Source organism: Pristiophorus japonicus, chromosome 14, assembly GCF_044704955.1.
Source record: "Pristiophorus japonicus isolate sPriJap1 chromosome 14, sPriJap1.hap1, whole genome shotgun sequence".
Classification (NCBI taxonomy): domain Eukaryota; kingdom Metazoa; phylum Chordata; class Chondrichthyes; family Pristiophoridae; genus Pristiophorus; species Pristiophorus japonicus.
The window spans coordinates 134108476-134136016 of record NC_091990.1 but is presented as its reverse complement, the minus strand read 5'-3'; the positions used below and the strand labels follow the sequence as shown (position 1 = coordinate 134136016).

The following is a 27541-nucleotide window of genomic DNA, read 5'->3' as shown; positions in this document are numbered from 1 at the left end:
GCACCTGCTGTCCTGGTACTTCCAGATGGTGGAGGTTACAGGTTTGTGAGATGCCACTGAAGAAGAATGGGGAGTTCTCCGTGTCCTGGCCAACATTTATTCCTCAACCAACATTACTAAAACACATTATGTGGTCATTTAATTCATTGTTGTTTGTGGGACCTTGCTAGGTAATGTTTGCCTACATCGCGACAATGACTACACTTCAAAGTATTTCATTGGCTGAAACATTCTGAAGTTGTAAGAGGTGCTGTATAAATATATGTTAATGTGACTACTGTACATTGGCTCACTATCTCCCATATTTGCAAGGTGAAGTCGGTAACTTGCCATGTTAGGAATCATAGACTCAAAACAATGTGGTAGTGTGTGGGAGGTTGACAGCCACTCCCTTGCACACGTCCTTTTATTTTGTGGATTTAGTTAAACTGAAAGCCGTAATCAGCTTTTAAAGTAGAATGGTTTTTGTACAGCTCTGAAGGACTTGAGATTGTCTGCTGTGCACATCTGGCTCATGTAATGTATGCTGGGTTGGGGTTTCGCTATTGATTTTAGTGATGTACAATCTGTAAACTGGCTACTCTACATCGGAACAGTAACTGGTCTCTGAAAATAAAGGCGTGTACATGTTGTCATTTTCCCAGTGGATTTGAGGAGTTAATTGCTGGAAAGATTCCGAGTTAAATAAATAATCCACTCAACTGTTTGCTCACTGAGAAATGCCATCTATTTAAGAATTAATGATGCAACACATGGGGTTGCTGGATCGTCTGGAGGTTTGTGGTACATTGTTTTGTCTGGCAGAGAACTGGTATTTATAAAGGGCATGGCAGCTTAAGGATGGGTGGGTGAGGGCAAAACCTTTAATCATCTATGGGCCTGTGAAGGTTGTTCTTGACTGTACACTTTATTTGTTTTAGAGGGTGGAGCGACAACCTGGAATAGTTCTATCTCTGTTCTGCTTCATTAAGTTATGTTATCATTGCTGGTACTTCATGTTGGAAATCTGCTATGAATACATTGGTTATAGTGCTGTGTGCCACAGTCAAGCTAAAATTGCTTGTGAGCCTGAGTTTGTGTTCAGATTGTTGGGAGCCATGTATAAATTGCAACTGCTTAGAGTATCTTTCAGGCAAATATTTGGACAGCTATATTTTTGCAAGTGGAAATATCTTGGTTCAGAAACATTACATTTCTAAAGTTTTATTGCAATGCATGAATATGTACCAAATTTGTCAACATTTCTAGATTTTCAGAGCTGCTTCCTCCGTTGTTGGGCTATGATAATAAACAAAATCATTACATTGCACCACCATTCACTTGAGAGTTCAGTAATGTTCAGATTGAAAACTTCATTTTGTTATGTAATATATTTTTCGTTGATGGAAAGGGCGTCTAACCTAGTCTTTTTAAATGTTTCTGTTCCCCCTTCCGCCACAACTGGATGAGATAGTTGGGACATCTTCCATGTCCCAGGCCCTGTGTTTGCTTAGTTTACCCTGTTAACATTACACTGAAGTAGCTACCTTGCTACAGCTGATACAATCATATGCAGGCAAAAGAGTCACAGTTATCATTATGTAAAATATGTTTATTTTTGTATCAGAAAATCTTTCATAAAAGAAGTTACTGAAAGTTTCTCCTCTCAATGGTCCCTTGCGCCTTTCCCCAGACACTTGACATGAGGGCAGGTAGCCAACTTGCCCCCAGATTTATTCTGCAACCTAGGTGTTCTTAAATCCCACTTTTCACCTCTTGGTCCATATCAAGTGCATATCTAAGTACTTTTTAAATGCAATGAGGGTTTCTGCCCTTTCAGGCAGTGCGTTCCAGACCCCTACCACCCTCTGTATGAAAAAATATATCCTCAACTCTCCTCTAATCCTTCTGCCAATGCTTCAAATCTAAGCCCCTGGTTATTGACCCCTTTGCTAAGGGAAATAGGCTCTTCCTATCCATTCTAAGCCCTTCATCTTCAATTAAATCCCCCTCAACCTCCTCTGTTCCAAAGTAAACAATCTCAGCCTATCCAATCTTTCTTAATAGCTAAAATTCTCCACTCTTGGCAAATCTGCAATGTATTAATAGAAGGTATTCAGATTTCTTTCTCTTCAAAAAAAGAACATGCCCATCAGCTAATAACCTAACCATTCTAAGTATCTGCTCATAGTCCGTTAGAGTGCAGTCTGGGAATGTTGCCATTGAATGAACCCAATCAATTTCAGCTCTATCCAAAACCAAAGTTGTTTGCAGCCAGATTGGTGATGTATTACTTGTAGTTTAATTTTAAAACTATCTGACTGCAACATAAGCTTGTATCTCCAGATGAAGTGTTAAATTAGATAGCATTTTATGCAATTTATTATAAAATCTTCACGAAAAAGTAGGATCAATATAATGCAAATAAAGTTGTTGCATCAATTTCAGTCCGTTGCTTCAAATTATAAAAACGCAGTTAATTAAGACTACATGCTTGGTATGAATCACTGGAAATGACTTTTCAATAATATCTAATCAGAAGACATGGGAAACTGAATTTATAAACCGCTTTGAGCTTAAATGCAAGCTCTTGTAAATGCTTACTATTCAAGTTTTTATAAAGAATATAGTGCCTTTCATGATCATTGGATGTCCCAAAACATTTTATAGTCAATGATGTACTTTCTGAAGTATATTCACTGTTGTAATGTAGGAAACAGAGCAGCCAATTTGCGCACAGCAATGCGATAATGACCAGAGAATCGTTTTTTTAATGATGTTGATTGAGGGATAAATATTGGCCCCTGCTCTTCGAAATAGTGCCTTAGGATCTTTTGCATCCACCGAGGAGGGCAGATGGGACTTTAGTTTAACGTCTCATCCGAAAGACAACACCGCCGACACTGCTGCACTCCCTCAGTACAGCACTGGAGTGTCAGCCTAGATTTTTGTGCTCAAGATTCTGGAGTGGACTTGAACCAACAACCTTCTGACTCAGATGAGAATGCTACCCACTGAGCCATAGCTGACTAATTCAGATATTGGGCTTTATGCCTGCTTCTGTTGCTAGTTGTTAAACATTTTTTTTTATCATTCATGTGATGCATTTTCGACCTCCAGTCATTCCCACAGTGTTGCAGTTATGCAGTTGTTCATGAGTTGTTCAAGAGCGATCAGTAAAGACTTCCTGTTCTTGCATTATCAACTCTGTGTACGGTCAGTTGAACATCAGTGGGTATCTTTTCTAGTTAATACATGGAGAGCATTGACAAGCAATTTGCATATTAGAGTGATTCTAGAGATGCATTTAACTCTTATGCCCATTTGGGTTCAGGTTGAGCTTACTGATGGTGGAGTGGGTGAAACATGAGGTGAACTCAGATTTGGATAATAGCACAGGGCAGAAGAGAAATATAACCTATAATCTTGTGAGCTGACAAAATGCGTTCAATAGGCAAATGTTCTGAAACATAGAAAGTTCTTCAGTGAGGGAATTTGGTATCTTCTTAGGAATAGAAGATTAATTCATTTCAGTTAGGCAGCTTCGCAGTTTCCTGATTACTGGGGGCTTGGATACTTTCTCTTGCTCAACTTGTGAAAACTACTCAAGTCACCCATTGAGTGTGTAGTGCCACCCTGGACACTTTGTTGCAAAGGAGCGGTGGGAGATCATGGCGGAGATGCAGCGAATAGGGTATGGGGTCCAGAAGAACCCAGGGGCAGCACGGACCTGCCCACAATGCGATATGTGTGCGCACTAGGTCCGTGCAGCAGAGCAGGTCTCCAGTCGTCCTGGTTAACCCTTGCTCATTGGATAAAGGCCTAGCTCTGTCGAACCCGTGTGGTGGCTGATGTGCAACGGTCACCACGCATTAAAAAAATCCATGCACAGGCATCTTCCACCCCCTCAATTGGAGTTCAGGACTGGAACATCGGGTTCTTCATTGAAACACATGTGGAATCATGTCATCCTCGTTCAAGGACTACATTCTGAAGCTTAAAGCAATGGGAATTCGAGGTAAAACTTGGGAAAGGATTTAAAAAGATCGCTGAAGCATAGGGAGCATTATGTACATATAGTGGGGGAAGAGGGGTGGTGGTGGGAGATGTGGAAAGAGTGCTAAGTAAAATACCCTAAGGAATAGTACTGACATTCCTACTGTTTCCAACTCGTCTTAGTGACTTGGATTTAGAAAAAGAATGAAAAATGGTCACAGTTAATACAAAACTGGGAGAAGGGAAGTTGAACCTAAAAAGGCAGCCAAGGACTTGGAAAACATGTAAGAGTACATAAATGGGCTAATCAGTGGCAGATGTGATTCAATAGGGATAAGTGTAAAGTATTCCACTTGGGGGACACATACTTTATGAAAGCTGCCAAGTTAACTAGGTCGAAATTGAAAGAATTCTGATGCTATTAAAAAACTTGATGCTGAACATTGTCCAGTCACTGGAGCAGCAATAACACAGCAAATAAATACAACGCAGAACTTACATAGTCAAAGCAAGTTGAAGGACAACACGCTAAAACTGAACAGTGCTATGTTCAGATTGCACCTTGAGATTTGGTCACCGAGCTGCAGAAGCGACATTTAAGCCTTGGCGAGCAGAGTGCCACAAGATTGTTCCCTTGTATAGGAATACATTATGAAGACTGGAAAAACTTGAAAGAAAGTGATTGGCGGAACCTCATAGAGATATTTAAAATAGTAAGCATGATAAAAAGGTCAATTGTAAAATACTGCAGATGCTGGAAATATGAAATATAAACAGAAAATGCTGGAAATACTCAGCAGGTCAGGCAGCATTTGTAGACAGAAAAACAGAGTTAAAGTTTCAGAACTGGAAAATGTTCAAGATGTAACAGGTTTAAAGCAAGTACAGAGGCAGGGAAAGGGGGGAATGGGAGAAAAGAACAAAAGGGAAAGTCTGTGATGGGCTGAAGACAGGAGAGATTAAATGGCAAAAGGGATGATGGTGCAAGGCAAAAGAGAATGGTCATGGGACAAATTAGGAAACAAAGATGGTTCTCGAGGAGGTGTAAATGGGAATAGCAGAATTATTACCAACAACTGCTGTCTGAAACAATGAGAGCAGTGGTTATGATCTGAATGTTGAGTCCAGAAGGCTGTAAAGTGTCTAATCGTAAGATGAGATGCTATTTCTCGAGCTTGCATTCAGTTTCATTAGAACAGTGTAGGACACTAAGGACAGTGAGGCCATAGTGGGAGTGGGATGGAGAATTAAAATGACAAGTGACCAGAATCGGGGTCATGCTTGTGGATTGAATGGAGGTGTTCCACAAAGCGATCACCTAATCTCCATTTGGTCTCCCCACCTGTAGAGGCAACCGAACCGTGAGCAGTGAATATAGTTTACTAAATTGAAAGAAGTACAAGTAAATCATTGATCAAAAGGTCAGTTGGAATGGGACAAACTAAGCAGTGACAGCACACGGGGACCCTAGTTCAAACTAGTGAAAGGTAAATTAGGACGGATGTTGAGAAGTTCTTTGCACAGTGATCAACATGTGGAATGGACTTTGAGAGAATGGTGGAGGCAAGAACCTTAAAATAATTGAAGAAACAGTTGGTGTCTGTAATAGGGCATCTGTAGGTGGTTCTTGGTGGGTGAGCTGAGATGGGGCATGTTTCCTTGTTCATCTGTATCTTTCTTGTGACTTATTAAAGTGGCTCAGGTGCAATGTCTGACTTTAAAAAAAAAATCAATATTATCCCATTTGTAGCCACAGCAAGGTGTGATATAATTGTGTATTTTGCTTGGAGAACGTCGTTTTAAAAATAAATAACTCTTTAGTCCTGTGTATTTTGGCACCAACACTAACTGAACCTAAACTTTGATTTGTACAACTTTCCAAGATGCATCTCTGGGTTCTCTTTATCCATATACATTTTTGTATGAACAGTCAGCGTTTGGGCCCCCTGTTTGTGCTATCTGTGCTTATTCCTTGTAACTAAACTCCTGACTTCTCTACTCTCTTTCTCCCCCCACCCCCCCCCCCCCCACAATCCCCTTCATTTCTTTCTAAATCCATGGGCAATTCACCAAACAGGCTCCGTTCCTCGTCTTTGCATACTCATCATCATCATAAGCAGTCCCTCGAAATCGAGGAAGACTTACTTCCACTCTAAAAGTGAATTCTCAGGTGGCTGTATAGTCCAATGTGGGAATTACAGTCTCTGTCACAGGTGGGGCAGACAGTGGTTGGAGGAAAGGGTGGGTGTGGAACCTGGGTTGTATACTATTAATGACCCCAATTGCCATCTGTCTACTAGAAACGGGAACTTGCGTGAGAACAGGAATGCAGTTTCAAGTTTGGCCTTTGGGTCGTGCAAAGGGGATAAGTAGAGAATGCATGGCAAGAGGAAGGAACAGAATGCACATCAATGGGAAGACGGGACAGAATTTGTGATGAGGAGGAAATGGAGGGGAGACTGGATGGCAGTGACAGAGAAAAAGGGGAAAGTGAAAGGGGAAATGGATGGTAATAAAAGGAGAGATAAATTAATGGTAATGAAGGGGTGAGGTAAAGAGACAGAAGCTGGGAGTGGTGCTTTGGTGGGGGCGGGGAAAGGCTGAGATTAGATCTTTGCGGTGGGGAAGAAGGATCGTGTTAGCATTAACTGAAAAGAAGTGAGCACAAGTGCCAACATGAACGATGGGGATGAGGAAAGAGCAGCAGCTTGAACAAGGGGGAGGTTGGAGAGGGAGAAGAGTGTCAGGTTGAATTGATGAGGGAGAATAGAACCAGAAAGATTGGAGAAAAGAGCATCTCTAAAAGACTGGGGCGTTGGATGTGGTGTGGTGCGGTGAGGTCGGGGCGAAGGAGCGGCGAGAGACTGTGGAGGGACGTGATCAGGGCCCGGGGAGGCGTGAGTTCGGGGCCAGGGGCAGCACGGGCCAGCCCACACTGCGAGTTGTGTGCGCACTAGGTCAGTGCAGCCGAGCTGGTCTCCAATTGTCTTGGGTAATCCTTGCCACTGGACCAAGACCTAGCTGTGAGCTCTGTCAAGCCCGTGTGGTGGCTGGTGTGCAACGGCCACCCCACGTTAAAAAAATGCATGCACAGGATGTAGTTCGGGTCCTTCATTGAAACACCTGTGATCTTGTCCTTTTTTTGGCGTGGAAGCAAGTCATCCTCGTTTTGAGGGACCGGCTGTGATGATGGTGTCTGTCTGGAGGGGATAGATTGCCTTTGTGAACTGGGGTTGTGTGGGAAAGACTGTTGAAAAGGCTTAAAGATTTACTTGGTGCACCTGTGATATCATTTATTGACTAACTATTATTTTGCCTCCTTAATTTATAGTGCAATGGGACTACTTCTTCCACTTGGATGCTATTTTGAGTTGTACATCTGCCTCAGTCCACCTGCAGCCGAAACACCTTCTATGTCTGTCACCTCCAGACTCCACTATTCCAATGTGCTCCTGGCTAGCCTCCCATCCTCCACCCTCCATAAGCTTCAGTTCATCCAAACCTCTTCTGCCCTTAGCCTATCCCTGACCCAGTACTGTTCACCTTCCACCTCCGGGCTCACTGACTGAAAGTGGCTCCTGGTCCCCCAACATCTCCAACTTAGAATTCTAATTTTCATGTTCAAATCTTTTAATTATCTTGCCCCTTGCTAGCTCTGTAACCTTCTCCAACCCACCAGCCCTCCAAGAACTCTCTCTTCCAACTTTGGCCTCTTGTGCATCCCCCACTCCCTGCACCCCACCATTGGCTGCCATGCCTTCAAACATTTAGCTCTGGAATTCCCTCTCTAAACAAATCAGCCTCTCCACCTCTCTCCTGTTAAGATCCACCTTAAAACCCACCCTCTCCTAATATTTCCTTCTTGCCTCAGTGTCAATTTTTGTTGGATTATACTGCTGTGAAGTGCCTTGGGATGTCTGTCTACCTTAAAGGCACTACATGAATGCAAGTTGTTAAAGAAAGATGTTCTTTACATCAATGCTTTTTGCATCAACAAGTTCTATTATGCCTGTTTCAATAATGTTACGATGTAAGTAAGTCTACAGACCATTATTAGCTCATCCAGCTGTGGCATCTGCATAAAACAACAATTGTATAGTGCCTGTAACATAAGAAAATGTGCCAAAGCGCTTAACAAAGTTTGAAGAAAAAGACACTGAGCCAAAGAAGGAAAAGTTAGGTAACACAAAATGTACTCGCAGAAGTAGGTTTTAAGAAAAATATTAAAGAAGGCAAAGGTGTTATGGAAGTGAGTTCCAGAGAATAAGACCTAGACAGCTGAAGGCACAGGCGCAATGGTGGGGTAAAGGGGCTTGGGAGGGGTTGGGTTTTGAGATACACCTGGCCAGAGGTAGAGGATCTTAAAGTACAGGGAGGGCACATTGTAGGGCTGGCAGAGGTTCAAGGTAGAGAGAGGGGGCCATGGAGGGATTTAACGACCAGGAAGGAAATTTGAGATGTTGAGGGACTGGGAATATATATAGGTCAGCAAAGATGCACAAACATGAGTTATTGCATGATAAAAAGATAGTGTATCGGCAGCAGACATTTAAATGAGCTGAAGTTAATGGAGGATGGGAGGCTGGGTGAGGAGAGCATTGGAACATTCGAGTTTGGAGATGGTAAAACGTGAATGAGGGTTTCTGCGGCAGATCGGCTGAACAAGAAAGAAGTTGGAGAGGTGTTCGACAGGACGCTGTGGTTGTGAACAGTCTGGTTTAACTTGAGACAGTTGCCAGGAAAAGGGATGGCGTTGGTAGCAAGGGTACAGAGTATGTGATGGGGTACAAAGATGATGACTTCAGTCTACCCAATGTATAGCTGGAAGACGTTCCGTATTATCCAAGATTCGATGTTGGACAGTCTAGCAACAAAGAGGCAAGAGGGATCGAGAGAGGTGGTGGACAGATAGAATTGGGTATAATTAGCATACATGTTTATTTGGACCTCACAGCTTTGGCTGACATTGCCAAGAAGCAGTATTTGCTAGTGCTTTTGGGGAGGGTTTAAGCTAATTTGGCAGAGGGTTGGGTGCCAGAATGTAGCATTAGAAAGGAAAAATAAGGTGCACAAAGGATTGGGAGAGACAGATCGCACCAGAGTAAGAAATAGTACGATATTAGATGGGGTCAGACTAAGAGAGAATACAAGAAGGCCTAAGAGAGTGCATGTGTGTAAATGCACAAAACCTGGTAAATAAGGTTGATGCAGGCGCAAATAGCCACATTAGAATATGATGCCATGGTGATAATGGAGACCTGGCTCAAAAAAGATCAGGATTGGGTATTAAATATTCCTGGATATAAGGTGTTCAGGAAAGATAGGGAAGGAAAGAAAAGAGATAGGGTGGCAGTATTGATTAAGGAGAATATTACAGTGCTGGAGAGAGAGGATGTCCTGGAGGAGGTCAAGGACAGATTCTATTTGGTTAGAGTTAAGAAACAATAGAGGTGCCATTACACTACTAGGTGTATTCTATAGGCCACCAATTAGTGGGAAGGATATAGAGGAGCAAATTTTCAGGGAAATTACAGAGAGATGCAAGAACTATAGAGTGGTGATAATGGAGGACTTCAGTTATCCTAGTGTAGATTGGGATCGTAATAGTGTAAAGGGCAGAGAGGGGAAAGACTTTCTGATGTATTTAGGAGAGCTTTCTTGATCAGTATATCTCTGGCCCAATGAGGAAGGAGACATTGCTGGATCTGGTTCTGGGGAATGAGGTGGGTCAAGTGGATCAAGTGTCAGTAGGGGAACATTTAAGGAACAGTGATCATAGTATCATAAGGTTTAGATTAACTATGGAAAAGGAAAGGAAGCAATCTAGAGTAAAAATACTTAATTGGAGGAAAGCCAATTTCAGTGGGTTGAGAATGGATCTGGCTCGGGCAAATTGGAATCCAAGTCGAGGTACATTCCCACGAGGGGAAAAGGAAGGGCAACCAAAATCCGAGCTCTCTGAATGACGAAAGAGCTAGAGAATAAGATGAAGCAGAAAAAGGGAGTGTATGACAGATGTCAGGTTGAGAATACGTGAGAACCAGGCTGATTATAGAAAGTTCAGAGGGGAAGTGAAAAAGGAAATACGAGGGGCAAAGAAGAGAGTATGAGAATAGATTGACAGCTAACATAAAAGAGAAACCAAAAGTCTTCTTTAGGCATATAAATAGTAAATGGATAGTAAGAGGAGGGGTGGGGCCAATTAGGAACCAAAGTGCAGACCTACACATGGAGGCTGAGGTACTAAATGAGTCCAGGTCGAACCTCTTCAGTCCGGCAGCCTCCCTGGTCCGGCATCATTCCTAGCGGGGGGTGGGGGGGGGGGGCGGCGCAACCAGCGCTGTGGCCTGGGACAGGCTGCTCCACCTCTCCCCGCCTCCGATGCTCCATCCAAGGTTGGGCCGGCCTGTTGTGTCCTGGGGCCGTCCGCTCTCCCCGCCGCCTCTGTCGTTCTTTCCCCCCCCCCCTCCCTTCGGTCAGGTCGGCGCGAGAGGGAGGGAGCGAGGTGCGGCGGTCGACCGAGATGCTGAAGCTGGGCCTGAAATGCTGTGCAATAGGCTTGTGCACAGCGCATGTGCAGAACATGTTCCCTCTCCACATGACCTGACCAGGGAGGGGGCGCCGGGGACTACGAGGAAGGGGGGAGCGGCCAGTCCAAGGGCACTTAATGTAAGTGAAAATGGTCAGTTAAAAAATATATATATACTTTGGCAAATTTGTTTTTGTTTTCATTTTCAAAAATCCGTGTTGTTTAACTGTCTGTTACTCATGGAAGTTAATCTTTCAGGGCAGTTGAAAGAACTACTACTAAATTCCTGTCAGTCAGTGCAGTAGTGACGATGGGGCGAAAGTGGCCTTATCAAACGCCCTCAGGTACATGTTTTTGGGTACATGCTTTATGAAGTACAGCGTGCTGGCCCGACCTGGGGGGCAGCCAGCCACAGGTCAGCAATACCCGGTAAGTCTGGGGGTTGGCGTGACCTCCCATGGTCCGGAAAATTCTCTGGTCCAGCACTGGTAAGGTCCTGAGGGTGTTCGACTGGAGCGGTTCAACCTGTACTTTGCATCTGTTTTTACCAAGTACGAAGATGCTGTCAAAGTCACAGTGAAAGAGGAGGTAGTTAAAATACTGGATGGGATAAAAATTGATAACGAGGATGTACTAGAAAGGCTGGCTGTACTTAAAGTAGATAAGTCACCAGAACCAGATGGGATGCATCCTTGGATGCTAAGGGAAGTAAAAATGGAAATAGTGGAGGCACTGGCCATAATCTTCCAATCCTCCTTAAATACAGGGGTAGTGCCAGAGGACTGGAGAATTGCAAATGATACACCCTTGTTCAAAAAAGAGTGCAAGGGTAAACCCAGCAACTGCAGGCCAGTCAGTTTAACCTCTGTAGTAGGGAAGCTTTTAGAAACAATAACCCTGGACAAAATGAACAGTCATTTGGATTAATTAAGGAAAGCCAGCATGGCAAATCGTGTTTAACTAACTTGATTGAGTTTTTTGATGAGGTAACAGAGAGGGTTGATGTGATGTACACAGACTTCTAAAATACAGTTGATAAAGTGCCACATAATAGGCTTGCCAGCAAAGTTGAAGTCCATGGACTGCAAAGGACAGCGGCAGCACGGATACGAAATTCGCTAAGTGACAGAAAACAGAATAGTGATGAACGGTTGTTTTTCGGACTGGAGGAAGGTATACAGTGATGTTCCCCAGGGGTCAGTTCTAGGACCACTGCTTTTCTTAATATATACTAATGACTTGGACTTGGGTGTAGAAGGCACAATTTCAAAATTTGCAGATGACACAAAACTTGGAAGTATAGTGTACAGTGAGGAGGCTAGTGATAGACTCCAAGAAGACATAGACAGGCTGGTGGAATGTCATTGCAAAAGTGTCGAGAACCAATGGGCACAGATTTAAGGTGATTGGCAGAAGAACCAAAGATGACATGAGGAAAAACGTTTTTATGCAGCAAGTGGTTAGGATCTGGAATTCATTGCCTGAACGGGTGGTGGAGGCAGATTGAATCGTGGCTTTCGAAAGGGAATTGGATTAGTACCTGAAGGAAAAAGATTTGCAGGGCTACGGGGAAAGAGCAGAGGTGTGGGACTAGCTGAAGTCCTCTTGCAGTGAGCTGGCATGGGCTCGACGGGCTGAATGGCCTCCTTCTGTGCTGTAACCATTCTATGGTTCTAAGATGAGGGAACGAGAGGGTCAAGGATGGATCGCTGGGGACTTTGGAAATAAGGATGCGAGGGCTGAGTGAAGAATCCATTGTCTGGCTACAGTTGGATAGATAAGAGTGGGACCAAAGAAGAAAAGTCCCACAGAGTTAGACAATGGAGGAGGATTGTGTGATTGACTGTGTCGAAGGCTGCAGACAATTCAAAAGGGGACATGGAGGAATAATACACATGGTTGCAGTCATAGAAAATGTTGTTTGACTGGTCAGAACTGTTTCCGTGCAGGGGAGGGTTGAAATCCCTATTGCAAGGTGTCAAACAGGGAGTTGTGGGAGAGGTGGGCATGGATCTGGGAGGTGACAACACATTCAAGGACCTTGGAGAGGAAAGGTGAGTTTGCAGATAGGGCAGGAGTTAGCGAGAGTAGAAGCTTTTTGAGGAGTGGGTGAATGATGGAGGTTGCTGCGTTACACTCACTTACCTCCTGATGAAGCAAAATCAGAAGTAAATTAGGACTTGGAACAATTATTTTTACTTTAGTAAGGAATATATAACAAGCCAATCCCCTATGGCGTTGCATACAGAAAATCAAGACCAAATGTAGCTTCAGATTAGGCAGGGGTAACTTAATTCAATCTTCATTTTGGTGCTGCAGTGCCTCCACTTGTGAAAGGGTGGAAGTACAGAGTTACAAGTTTACATAGCTGTGTCACCCCCTCCGAGGATATTTGCCAGCTTCTCCGAGTTTTGTAGGTTGGCGTATATGCACATACTTAATATCGTGTCATTCTCTAGAAAATGTCTAAGTGCTCAAACATTAAGCTTGGTTACACTCAGATCCACAATATGCATGACTAAGCAAGGAAATTGGAGTTCAGACCAATGGAAAATTAAGTTTCCATGACACAGATTTGCTAAATAAATTATCTGCTTAACTTCTGAAACTGCAGTCTAAATTTACAGTTTGTCTAAACGTGTGTCAAAAGTTTGAGTTCATGACTTGACGTTTTTATTTGTTTTAGTTTTTGGTAAACATACAAAGTATTACAATAACAAAGTTACACAGTGATTACAACACAGAAACAGGCCATTGGACCCAACCGGTTTATGCTCCACACGAGCCTCCTCCCACCCCTCTTCATCTAACCCCCATCAAAATATATCCTATGCTTTTCTCCCTCTTGTGTTTATCTAGCTTTCCCCTTAAATGTGTTGGCTTTAATACTGCCAATCCTAATATCAAAACATTTTCTCCTGCCACCTACCATAGCAGTGTACCAAATTATTTTATGATCCCTTGCTTTGCTTGCAATAGCGAAACAGCCTTCACCCCTCTTTTTTCCTTCAGGATATTATCACTCGGCTGCATTTGTGTATTTTGGCTGACCAGTTAGCTACCGGACCTGAATCAGTTTTGGCTAGGCCATGAATAACTGGCCACAAATGATTTATTGTGTTTCAAGTAATGTATATGATTTCATGACTCGCACAAAATGTAATTAAAATGCGCTTTTAAAGAAAATCCTGCTCAGCAAGTATTGAGCCAAGTGCTGAAGTGAAATGTAAAACCACCCTTTCACAATTTAAGTTACATCCTTGGTTGTGTTCTTTACGCTTTTTCATTTTTTTGAGGTTTTGCCCCTGTCTTATCCCAATCTCTTCTGATCATTTCCTACATCAGTTTTCAGTCAGGATAAATGAAGTACCTGAACTGTAGTCTTGAATACTGCTGCTTCTGATTCCACTCGTCAGTCAACCACAAGAAGACCTATTTTAAACCTGAGTGAGCTAGGTGGCATTTTGGCAGCTATATAACACTAGAACATATTAAACTTGATGATGAATTTGACTCCCAGACGTTCCCAAAATTCATGTTCTAGCTTCAACTGGGAAGCAACTGTAATAGCCTCAGTGTGATGGAAGATCCCCATTGTCCACTGCTCAAGTAGGTCAACAATGAATGAACATTCATCATTTTTCACAGAGCAGACATGAGGCAACTCTTTCCTTTCACTGTTGTCTGTCCCAAGCAAGATATTTGACACCATAGGAGTATCAGCTTGCTTTATATCCAGCAGTTCATGGTTCTTTACAGTTGATGTTTATATTTGTACGTCTAACAGGTCTCATTTCTGGATTGTTTCCATAACGAAGCGATTTTCATGGACAGGTTATGAGCCCTACCTTCAACAAGAGGACTGGTGAATTGCCTTTAATCTGGCTCCTACCTTTCTGGCTTGGGTGACCCTACTCTGAGTAATACTCCCACATGTAAAGGTGCAATCTGTAGGGAAGGAGAGGGGTAGATGCATGGAATGGACACATGGCCATGGGGGAGCAATTCGGATGGGCGACGGAAAGTGTGGTCGAAAAGCAGATTTTTTGAGAAGATTGTTAAACATGGGGAATGTAGCAGATAGATTAAAAGGTTTAGAAAAGCAATTTCAATGAGTGGGGCCAAGGTGACTGAAGGCTGTGCCACCAATGTGCGGAGAAACGAGGGGATAGAATATCAAATGGTGATGCAGCGGTTGTAAGGCTGGAGAAGGAGTAGTTGAAACGAATAGCATAGATGCCTTTAACGGAAAGCTAGACATGTACATAAGGGAGAAAGGAATATAGTATTAGGCAGACCCTCGCATCGAGGATGACCTGCTTCCACATAAAAAAGGGGTGAGTTCACAGGTGTTTCGATGAGGGACCTGAGACTTCAGGTCCCGAACTTCATATTGAAGGATGGAAGGTACCTGTGCGTGGATTCTTTTAATGTGGGGTGGCCATTGCATATGGTGGGCAAGAACATGGAAGGATTTGAAGATGAGAATGACTATTTTAAATTGAATACATTGAAAGATGAAGCAAGGACAGGGTAAAGGGGAAGATTCATGTGGTGCAGGATAGGATACAGGTGTCTGAGTTTCAGAAATTTATGGAAGGTAGAAGGTGGGTTGCTCAGCAAGGAGAACATTGGAGAAATCGATTCTAAGGTGGTGTGTAAATCAGGGATTCAGTGGCAGATGGACTGAGGTGGGGTGGAGACCGACAATGTTGCAGAGGTAAAAGTAAGCAGCCCGGTGGATGGAAAGATCTGGTGTTTGAAGCTCAGCTCTGAGTTGAACAGAATATTAAAATTTCAAAAAATCTGTTTTGCCTGAAGGCAAAGGGGAATGGCAAGGGAGTGGACTAATCTGGAGAAACTGAGGTCAGCAGTTTGTCTTCCTGATGTTCTGTTCGAAAAAGGTTTTGACCCCTTTTGACAGGCAGTCTGACAGCATGTAGACACTTGCGGGGTTAAGGGAAGAGTTGGGAGGTAGAACTAAGTGTCACCGGCATACATGTGGAAGCTGACAATGTGCATGTGGCTATTATCACCAATGGGCAACATGTCGGGTAGAAGATCGGACCAAAGATCGATCCTTGAGGACATAGAGGTAATATGTAATATCTCCAAGTTTGCAGATGACACTAAGCTGGGTGGCAGTGTGAGCTGTGAGGAGGATGCTAAGAGGCTGCAGGGTGAGTTGGACAGGTTAGGTGAGTGGGCAAAAGCATGGCAGATGCAGTATAATGTGCATAAATGTGTGGTTATCCACTTTGGTGACAAAAATAGGAAGGCAGAATATTATCTGGTGACAGATTAGGAAAAGGGGAGGTCCACCGAGACCTGGGTGTCATGGTACATCAGTTATTGAAAGTTGGCATGCAGGACAGCAGGCAGTAAAGAAAGCAAATGGCATTGGCCTTCATAGCGAGGGGATTTGAGTATAGGAGTAGGGAGGTCTTAATGCAGTTGTACAGGGCCTTGGTGAGACCACATCTTGAGTATTGTGTGCAGTTTTGGTCTCCTAATCTGAGGAAGGACATTCTTGCTATTGAGGGAGTGCAGCAAAGGTTCACCAGCCTGATTCCCGGGATGGCAGGACTGACATGAAGAAAGGCTGGATCGTCTAGGCTTATATTCACTGGAATTTAGAAGAATGTGAGGGGATTTCATAGAAACATATAAAATTCTGACTGGATTGGACAGATTAGATGCAGGAAGAATGTTCCCGATGTTGGGGAAGTCCAGAACCAGGGGACACAGTCTAAGGATAAGGGGTAAGCCATTGAGGACCGAGATGAGGAAAAACTTCTTCACTCAGAATTGTGAACCTGTGGAATTCTCTACGACAGAAAGTTGTTGATGCCAGTTCGTTAGATATATTCAAAAGGGAGTTAGATGTGGCCCTTACGGCTAAAGGGATCAAAGGGTATGGAGAGAAAGCAGGAATGGGGTACTGAAGTTGCATGATCAGCCATGATCATATTGAATGGTGGTGCAGGCTCGAAAGGCCAAATGGCCTGCTCCTGCACCTATTTTCCATGTTGGTGTGAAGAGAAGCCATTACTGCAGATATGCTGGCTGTATTCAGACAGGTAGTACTGGAACCACGTGAAAGTCATCCCAGGGAGCTGAGCAGTGGAGGAGGATGGCAAGGATACCCGTATCAAGTATTAAGGAGAGATTGAGGGCATGATGATGCAGCATGGTCACAGTCGTAGAGGATGTCTTTCATCCTCTGGGCAGTCTCAGTGCTGTGAGGAGGAGGAAAGATAGTCTGAAGGGACTTCAAAAGAATTAGTGCAACATTTGAGAAGACAATAGTATATCTTAGGCCAACATACCAATGCACCTCTTCTAATTCGAAGATACCACTTGGCCCTTTTAAAGGTGCCTTTATACTTTTGCTATTGTCACCATAAAGCAGGTTTTCCACTTTATAACAATACAAAAATTGCATTATATTACTGGAGTCATATCCCAAGGGAGTGGAGAAAATCCCTGGGGGATGGCTGTCTCACAACACTTGGGATATAGCTCTAGAGCAGTGCAATCTTCTTCTTACGCACTCCCTCGGAGTCTCGGATTACTTGCTTCCACACTAATGAGTTCTCCGGTGAGCGTCCAATGCGGGACCTACAGTCTCTGTCACAGGTGGGTGGGCAGATGGTGGTTGAAGAGACAGGTGGGTGGGGTGCTTGGATTGTCGTGTGCTCCTTCCGCTGTTTGCACTTGGCTTCCACGTGCTCCAGCCGAAGAGACACTGGGTGTTTGGCGCCTTCCCGGATGCTTCTCCTCCACTTTGAACAGTCTTGAGCCAGGGATTCCCAGGTGTCAGTGGGGATGTTGCACTTTTTCAAGGAGGCTTTGAGGGTGTGAAGCGTTTCCTCTGCCCACCTGGGACTAGCTTGCCATGTCAGAGCTCTGTTTTGGGAGTCTAGTATAATACCAGGTTTGAAAAGTGCTCTTGGACCTATTGGGCACCTTAAAAACTTACGCAGTTTTTTTTAATGTATTAAAAGTATGGCCACTCCTGCCTGTGCATTCAAACATTTAAAATTTACTGACCACAGAGAATCTCTTGGCCTCGAGCTGTTCCAGTCAGGCACTATAAATCAAGTGCTGCCAGCTTGGAATCGATTCGATAACTAATGGTTTTGGACCAGTAGCTACAGTGTCGATGCAACCCTGGTTATATTTATTTGACTTTGTCAGTGTTTTGTTTATGCCGATCAGTTTCAAAAAGCAGTGTGTATCAGTCATGTTTGACTGCTCTTTTAAGTTGATGTGATATTGCTTTGGGTTTGTTTCCAGTCTTGCATGGTCTGATTATCTGCAAGTGGTTATGGGGACAGCAGGTGCACACTTCAAATTCTATTTCCTCCTAAACTTTTTAACCTAAGCATATTTTAAAGGGCAAAAGCCATAATAATAATTTGAAAGGATACCCCTGTCATTTTGACTTCACTGAATGCAAGACCAAAGTAATACATAAGAACATAAGAAATAGGAACAGGAGTAGGCCATATGGCCCCTCGAGCCTGCTCCGCCATTCAATGAGATCATGACTGATCTGATCATGGACTCAGCTCCACTTCCCTGCCCACTCCCCATAACCCCTTATCCCCTTATCGTTTAAGAAACTGTCTATCTCTGTCTTAAATTTATTCAATTTCCCAACTTCCACAACTCTCTGAAGCAATGAATTCCACAGATTTATAACCCTCACAGAAGAAATTTCTCCTCATCTCTATTTTAAATGGGCGGTCCCTTATTCTAAGATCATGCCCTCTAGTTCCCACATCAGTGGAAACATCCTCTCTGCATCCACCTTGTCAAGCCCCCTCATAATCTTATACGTTTCGGTAAGATCGCCTCTCATTCTTCTGAATTCCAATGAGTAGAGGCCCAACCTACTCAACCTTTCCTCATAAGTCAACCCCCTTATCCCCGGAATCAACCTAGTGAATCTTCTCTGAACTGCCTCTAAAGCAAGTATATCCTTTCGTAAATATGGAAACCAAAACTGCATGCAGTATTCCAGGTGTGGTCTCACCAGTACATCATATAGCTGTAGCAAGACTTCCCTGCTTTTATACTCCAACCCCTTTGTAATAAAGGCCAAGATACCATTGACCTTCTTGATCACCTGCTGCACCTGTATGCTATCCTTTAGTGTTTCATGCACAAGTACCCCCAAGTCCCGTTGTACTGCGGCACTTTGCAATCTTTCTCCATTTAAATAATAACTTGCTCTTTGATTCTTTCTGCCAAAGTGCATGACCTCACACTTTCCAACATTATGCTCCATCTGCCAAATGTTTGCCCACTCACTTAGCCTGCCTATATCCTTTTGCAGATTTTTTGTGTTCTCCTCACACATTGCTTTTCCTCCCACCTTTGTGTCGTCAGCAAACTTGGCTACGTTACACTCAGTCCCTTCCAAGTCGTTAATATAGATTGTTAAATAGTTGGGGTCCCAGCACTGATCCCTGCGGCACCCCACTAGTTACTGGTTGCCAACCAGAGAATGAACCATTTATCCCGACTCTTTGTTCTCTGTTAGTTAGCCAATCCTCTATCCATGCTAATATATTATCCCCAACCCCGTGAACTTTTATCTTGTGCAGTAACCTTTTATGTGGCATCTTGTCAAATGCCTTCTGTAAGTCCAAATGCACCACATCCACTGGTTCCCCTTTATCCACCCTGTCCGTTACATCCTCAAAGAACTCCAGCAAATTTATCAAAAATGACTTCCCCTTCATAAATCCATGCTGACTCTGCCTGACCGAATTTTGCTTTTCCAATTGTCCTGCTACTGCTTCTTTAATAATGGACTCCCAACATTTTCCCAACCACAGATGTTAGGCTAACTGGTCTATAATTTCCTGCTTTTTGTCTGCCTCCTTTTTTAAATAGGGGTGTTACATTTGCAATTTTCCAATCTGTTGGGACCTCTCCAGAATCCAGGGGATTTTGGTAAATTACAACCAATGCATCCACAATTCCTGCTGCTACTTCTCAAGACCCTAGTATGCAAGCCATCAGGTCCAGAGGGTTTATCTGCCTTTATCTTACTGAGTACCACCTCCTTAGTGATTGTGATTGTGTTAAGTTCTCCCTCCCCATAGGCCCTAGACGATCCATTGTCGGAATATTGTTAGTGTCCTCTACCGTGAAGATTGATACAAAATATTTATTCAGAGTTTCTGCCATCTCCATGTTCCCCATTATTAATTCCCCGGTCTCGTTCTCTAAGGGACCAACATTTACTTTAGCCACTCTTTTTTCCTTTTTTATATACCTATAGAAACACTTGCTAACTGTTTTTATATTTTGTGCTAATTTAATCTCATAGTCTATCTTCCCTTTCTTTTTTTAGTTGTTCTTTGCTGGCTTTCAAAAGCTTCCAAATCTTCTGTCTTCCCACTAGTTTTGGCCACTTTGTATGCTCTTGTTTTTAATTAGATCCCGTCCAATACCGTAGTTACTAGTCTGTCTGAGAAGTTCCTCCCTAAGGTGGTGCCCAATTTCCATGTATCAAAAAAATTGAAAATCGCGTTTCTGTCCTGCTCTATGTAAGGTTCATCACGTTAGGTTGTTTTATAGTATATAAACTCAGTATCTGGGGAAATAATCCTCAACTGTTAGCATTTGGAGAAGTCTGTTCCAGGAAAGAGAGTGTCATATGAACATACAAACAATGAGAAACAGGATAAGACCCGCTGGTCCCATCCAGCCTGTCCCCCAAAACTACGATGTCTTGTGCATCACAATGTATAGATTCTGCCCACACAAGTGATCCCCTGGGCAAGGTGAAAAAAACAGACCAAAACGCAGGCCAATTGGGGAAAAAAAAATCTGTGAAATTTCTCTCCGATCCCCTTAGGCGATCAAAACTATTCCAGGAGATGACCCTCATAGAGATGTTAAGTAACTTTCTTCAGCAAAATAAATATGTTGTTCAACACAACATTTGTAAAACTGCAGAAATTGGAGTTTATTTTCACATTTTGGAAAATTGTACTCATTAAATATGATAATTATATTGGTTGCAATAATGTTAAGGAATTATCAATGGTATTTGAATGCCGAACTCAAATGTGGAAGCTCAAGAATGAAAAATAAAACTTTTATGTTATGGAAGTAAACTGTTACACACACATTTGAATAAGAACTGATGTGGGAGGATTTAAGTGAGAAATTCCTGCATTTCAATAGCCAACCCATGGGTGTCACATGGTGATGGCGATTCAAATTCTTGTAATTTTTCAAAAATATCTGTTCTAGATTGTGAAACAAACATCTGCCACCCTTTCTGAATATCAACCACAGTTTTTCATCTTGTTTCCTGTTATTCCATTTACTTTGTTCAGAATGTGTTACGAGCTGGAATTTCCTGATAGAAATATTTTAAGAACCCATCATTGCACAAACGATGTGTGGGAGCTCTGCTTTTACTGTATATGGTATTCGGTAAATGCTGTTGGGAGCCATTTTGCGTACACACTGTTTCATAATTTACTTTCTGTGAGGATTACACCTGGATGGAGATTTGACATGTGCAATGCTCCTGATTTTATGCAGCAGGTCTTTTTATACTGTGCTTGGGTGGAGCTATCTGGCACATAACATTCTTCTTTCAGCTTCACATTCAGACCTTTTCTAATTTAGCAGGGTTTCCAAACACTGATAGCAGCTAATGTCTCTCTAAATGGGATTTAGTCACTAATCCAAACAAGCTTCATACAAAGCAAAACTTGTTTCACTGAACTATGGACACTGTTAGCAAACCATTAAGCATAACCTCTATTCATAGGGAACGTGTACAAGTTGGAAGCAGATATTGAGACTGAGTCTAACAGCCAGAGCATTCATTCTTTATTCTCTTGGCTTTTTAAAAAAGTCATAAGATGATTTTTCCAAAAACAAATACATGACCAAATCTATTCTTTTTAATATGTTCTGAGATAAACTTTTTTCTATTTTAAGTGGAATTAAAAAAAAATACAACTCAAATCATAAATGCGGTAGGACATTTGTATAAAAGAGACCAGCATTTGTAGAATGGAATAGAAACAAAAAGTGCAAGTAGTCAGAGATAGGGAATTGATAGCTGTAAATGATCACCACATGGAAACAAAAATATTTTTAATGAGAGAGAAGCAAAGCAATTGCAGGGATGTCTCTTTGGGACAGAAAATGGAAGCTAAATGTTTTTGATAAAATTTTTGCATAAGGACCTCCCTGTATTCTTTCAAATTTACATGTAATTTGCCTTTTAAAATAACTAACAGTTTAAGTAGATGGTATAATTGCCATTGATTTCAGCCTTAGCTCTCCACTGGCTCTTCAAGTTTGTCCAGTTAGTAGCTGACTATACAGATCAGGAAGGCCTGACATAAGAAAGACTGACGTGCATTTATGTAAGCACCTTTCATGACCTCTAAAAAGCACTTTACAGCCAGTGAAGTACTTTTTGAAGTGTACTCACTGTTGTTATGTAGGAAATATGGCAGTTAATTTGTGCACAGCAAGCTCCCACAAACAGCAATGTGATAATGACGAGATAATCTGTTTTAGTGATGCTGATTGAGGGATAAATATTGGCCAGGACACTGGGGATACATCCCCTGTCCACTTGCAAGAGCAGACGGGGCCTCGGTTTAACATCTCATCCGAAAATGCAGCACTGCACTGGAGTGTCAGCCTAGATTTTTGTGATCAAGTCTCTAGAATGCGACTTGAACCCACAACCTTCTTACTCCAGATGTGAGAGTTCTGCCATCTGAGCCATGGCTAACACTTGATCCCTGGTCTGTACTGAGTTAGCTGATCTTAGTTGGGATGACAATATGGATGTTGCAAGAGGCCTAAGCACCACTGGACCAGAGTGAAGAAAGTCAGGCTTTCTGATGCTAATCACTATCCAGTGACATCTGCTGGAAATGTATAAATATGGTTAAGGTAGGCGAGATTTACAGGCTTAACCGAATGATCCATCCAGTTCCCTGATGGCTCAATAAATTTATGCAGTGAGCCACACAGATTAGAAAGATCCCTAGTCTCAATGGAAATAGCTGATCTCAGCTGGGGCAGTGATAGGGGTGTCACAATTGGCTCAATTCCGCCAGGGTTAAGAGGGGAGAATCAGTTAGAATTCATGCTCCTGGATAGCGATCAGGTACTCTCGGATATCTGGTCCCCACAGATCTGTGTGCAGCAAGGAATTAACTACTTCAGAAGAAAAGGAATAGTCCAGGAAAAGCTCACAGAAATCACCTTTTGGTCTGGTGTCTGCAGCTTCTTAAACTAAAGGTGACATCATAGTCACAATTCTTACTAGAAAATGACAGTCCACTTATAATATGTCAACCCAGAGGAGCCACACCACCAGTAATTGGTTCTTGTCACAATTTTAATGTTTTTGTGCTATTCTCACAGATTCAGTGTCACTGTTTACTATTGTAAGTGAACCTTGCATCTTCTCTGGAGTACATTTTGTAGCCATCTATATGTAGTTAAATAATAGAGATCCATGAGTCACAATCAAGAACCCTTAGTCTGTAAGCTGGCTCTTTATGGAAGGCGGATTAAAAAGTATTCTATTGAGATTGAGGCCCAACTTCAGACTTGCATTACAGTGCAGACTTATTTTACATAAAACACAAGAATGAATCATGTCGAGTTTTCATAGTGAGAACCATCAATTGCCTACGTTTCTTGCTTATAGAAATTACTAACTCTGAACGTAAGTGCAGTTCTGTAGCTAAGCACAGGGGGAGAGACTCCTTTAAGCCTGTATGATGGAGCGGGATGGGAGCTTAAGCCAACCAGACAGTTGGTGATGGTTATTATCTTGCATGGAATGCCGATCCATCCATCTGTGAGCATTTAAACTTCTACCCCAGCCAAGTTCCTGGAATGGTGTCTGGTGCCCAAGATGTTAAAAATATATTATAGGACATCCAAAAGCACTTTACAGCCAGTGAAGTACTTTATGCAAAAATGTTGTCAAAAATCATTTAGCTTTCATTTTCTCTCCCAAAGAGACATCCTGCAATTGCTTTGCTTCTCTCCGTGGTAATCATCTGGCTTATTGTTGAGAAAAAATGATACTGTACAAAAATGAAAAGGTTGAAAAATTCAAAGCAGGCAACATATCCAAAATTCATTTTGTTACAGTCCTAAACCCAATTCAGTACTTGAGAGTGAAGCAAGAAGTTTTGGAGCTGGCAGCAGTCTTTTTTTGCATTAGTTTCTTTTGCCCTTCTTTAAAACCATCTTCTTATAAGTAGGCTGGTTTTACCTTGAGGAGGGAGGAATTATCCCATTCAAATGTGACAATTTTTAACCTTATGTGATCTTTCCAAAATGGTACTCCCAACAATGTCTCCAGCACATGTTACACTTAAGTAAAAACAGAAAATTAACTGAGCAAAAAAAAATTGAACTAGAAGTCGTGCATAACACTTTGATTTTTGGAGCTATCCTGACAGTGCAATTCCCTCTTTAAAACTTAGCCATTTTGTATCCAAAAATCTATCATCCTGCATGTTGGGACATTGAAAAAGTGCTGAGTTCTGAGTTCAGCACTCCATCTTAAATGCTAAACCTAGTGCTGATCTGAAATAAGATCTAAATAGCCATTTCCCCTTCCTAGCAATCTTTTTTTACACTTTTCATTTCATTATGTTCTCATGCAAATGTCAAAGAACAAAGTTCAGGTGAACAAAAAGCAAAAACATTGCAGATGTTGGAAATCTGAGACAAAACCAGAAAATGCTGGGTAGTCAGTATCTATGGCGCAAACACAAGTTAATGTTCCAGAGTTCTGGTGAAAGGACTACACATTAAACGTCAACTTGTCTGTTTTCTCTACAGATGCTGACTGACCAGCTGGGTGTTTCCAGCATTTTCTTTTTTGGTTTAAGGTGAATACTGTTAACCTGGTAGTAGCCATTTACCAGAAGAAAAGCAAAATACATGATGGGAAGTCCTAGACTAAATCGACCATTACCAAGCTACCACTTACTTGGTATATGTTGTACCTAATGCTTTTACACAAATGTTTGAAGTAATTTGGAAATGCATGTTTGTTCTAGGTCTGCTTTTCTTGTAAAATTGTTTTTGTTAAATAAATGGAAATGTGAAAAATATTTTAATTTGAAAAGGTATTGTGTTCAGCAAATATCGTTGAATAAAATTGGAGTGTATCATTACTAATACATTATCTGAAGAATGGTCTAGGAAGTATTCCATTGTTTTTTATGTAGGAATGCCCATTCAATGTTTTAAATGTTTTCTTTCCTTGAATTTCGTTACACGTTACAGCTGTGATGCATCAGATGGCAAGGTACCCAATGAGCATAAAGTTCTCTTTAAGGAATAGAGGAAAAATTGACGAGCCAGTCAAACTCCTAGACTGACCCCACCTGGCACTGTTTATGGAAAGATAAAGCCAGAGAATCATTTTTCTTTCCCTCCCCTTTTGTCTGGGAGATTTTTTTTGTGTGGAGACAGAAGAATGAAGCAGAAACCTCAGGAATTTATAGAAAAAAGTGATGTTGAAAAACCCAGTTCTGTTCGAAAATTATTTTTTAAAGTTTGAACTTGTTTTCTTCTACACTTACATAAATTTGTTTTTATTACTTTGTTTTAAACAAAGATCAGAAAATATACTTGACTTCAGTGGATCTCAGCAAAGGCAAAAAATAAACTGCTGTAACAAATTTCAAATGAGCCCAATTAACAGCTGCCAGCTGCTTGAAGTATTGCTTAATGAACGCTTCGGTAGGACAGTTAAATTATTTCATAATACAAGGCTGTATGTTTAAGAACTGTAATACTATTAAGGCCTTTTTATTCTACACAGTTTGACTTGGTTAGAAAAGGCATGAAACTTGAGATGGCCATGTGCAGGAGTCATTATTTATAAGCCTTGGGGACTTGGGCTTTTGTATTTCATAAGGGGGGCTTACATTTTTGCCTGGTTTAAGCTAAAAACAGCTTATCTTATTAAATTGCAAATTTGGTTAATACAGGATTTTTTTGCAACCTGAAAGATGCGGGTGCAGTTATCGATTTTAAAAAAAAGGAAATAAACTATTTATTGCTCCCCCCTCCCCTTTTGAAATTACTCTTCTTGGGAATTTTTTGTTTCAACCAGGAACCAAGTGGGCAGCTCTACTTGTGGGGATATTAAGTGGACAGGAAGGAAAACTGAGCAGTCTAATCAGAGACACTATGCATCTGTGATTTATGCAAGGCAGCCTGCCCAGACCAAAAACAATAAATTTCTGTGCCTGGTTAGTTGCAGCGACTCTCAGTGTTCCTTTCCCCATCAAGAGTCCTTGGTTTAAAGGAACGCTGCTTAAACATGTTCTGTTAGCCTAGAAGGAGGGCTGAAGATCCATCTTTCTTGTGCTTTCCCTGGGAGTGCAATGAGGTGAAGTGCTTTGTACTGTTAGTTTATGGCCAACTGAGATCCAGTGGCAGTGAGGAGGATAATCATTCAAGTGAACGGTCGTGACAGGCTATCAATGCAATTAGGCTGGGAGGTTTTATTTTTTTTATATACGTGGCTTATTGATGTTTATTTAAAGGAAATCGTGGCCCGTCACCTCGGAGAGCCATTTTCTGGGCTGGATCTGCCTCCAGTAATTGTTTTCCACTTGTGTTTTAATGTCGGCAGTCGAGCGCTGCTCCCTTTCGCTGCTTTAATCGGGAGTTTGCAGAAAGTTGCAAAATAACCTCAGCAACGAAATATTTTTTTGATTTATATAAAGAAAATCAGTCTGGATTTCATCATAAGACTCCTGTCAGCGAACATGAGGCTGAAGAGGAATGGATCGTACACGTTGCACAGGTACAGTTAATATTCCTGACCTGTATTGGTGCCTTTAAAAGTAAACAGTGAGGTAGAAGTGGGAGACAATCCGTGGTGGAGTCGTGATTTGCATTCTGTTCCGACCGTCCGGCCATCCACTGCAAGCCTGAGTACACACACCGATGTGTGTTTGAACTCTGCGCTCAGTTCCCTTCACGGTTGGGTTAAAGATTCCTCGGTTTCAGAAAGTTTGCCGTTTGTGTATATTTGTGAGAAATGTTTCTGTCTTTTCCTTCCCCACTGCATTCACCGGGGGTTGTACGATCCTCTGGGCAGAGCAGTCGAGGAGGAAGTTAGTGCAGATCTTGGGAGCAGCATGTGAAGACCAAGAGGAGGTAAACAGACCAGCAGCAGCCCGATGGACATCCTGTTCTGCTTCGATTGCGTCTTGTTTAGGTACTATATGACGCTACGACTTATTTTTTCATTTTTCGCTTTTATCGGGCCATCCATTGTCTCCGTTTTTGATTTGTGTTTTAATTTCTGTGACTTTGTGTGCCTAGACTGCATTATGGTAATGTTGAGTTTATTTTTAGCAGCAGCCCTTCACATACATTCCACAGGCATAAGGTTGCTTTGTTTCACTTCAGAATTCTAATTGAGATTATTGAAAGTTGTTTTGTTATTGATAGCAGTGTTGGGTGCCCACTTTGCTGACGATGTGAGTCGAGTTAGTTTACATCACAGCACGGATCTTAATTGTATATACTTTTCATTTCTGCTAATCATCTGCTGGAGCAATTCATGCTGATTGTGACATTTGAATCAAAATTCAGTTAGTGGTTCAAAATAGTGCAAAATAATTTGACCTATACAGTACATATGCAGGGCTAAAGTAACACTTGTACAGAAATGATTCTGTTCAGGCTAAGTTCAAGAACTAGTCAATGTTTAAAATATGTTGGGGGAGAAAAGGAATACTGTACTAATATGACTGCAGTTCATAAGAAGTTGCTGTAGCTATCTGGAACTTTGATAGAACTGGAAAGATGTTACACAAGATAATAAAAGTTGATATAGTTATCCAGAAAAAAATACTTATTGTACAATTGTACAGCAGCGAGCATTGTGATGCATATTACCGTTTACATAGTTTTGTAAGCATATAATATATTGCATATTTGAAATCTTAAAAGTCAAATTAGTTCCAATCCCCATCA

General features: G+C 42.0%; 1 protein-coding gene across 4 annotated transcripts in view; it reads left to right on the top strand.

Annotated features, from left to right (window-relative positions):
- LOC139280119 (MOB kinase activator 2) overlaps positions 1 to 27541 on the top strand; it is a 213393-nt gene that overhangs the window by 112600 nt on the left and 73252 nt on the right. The window contains exons 1-2 of one of the 4 annotated variants that reach the window (XM_070899637.1): positions 25259 to 25285; positions 26281 to 26360. The exons of 1 other annotated variant lie outside the window; for it this stretch is intronic. In XM_070899637.1, the coding sequence (XP_070755738.1) occupies positions 25274 to 25285; positions 26281 to 26360 (92 nt within the window). In that variant the 5' untranslated portion in view covers positions 25259 to 25273. Of the gene's footprint in view, positions 1 to 25258; positions 25286 to 26280; positions 26361 to 26449; positions 26778 to 27541 lie in introns of those variants that run through there. 2 more of the 4 variants (XM_070899639.1, XM_070899638.1) reach the window with 2 other exon arrangements.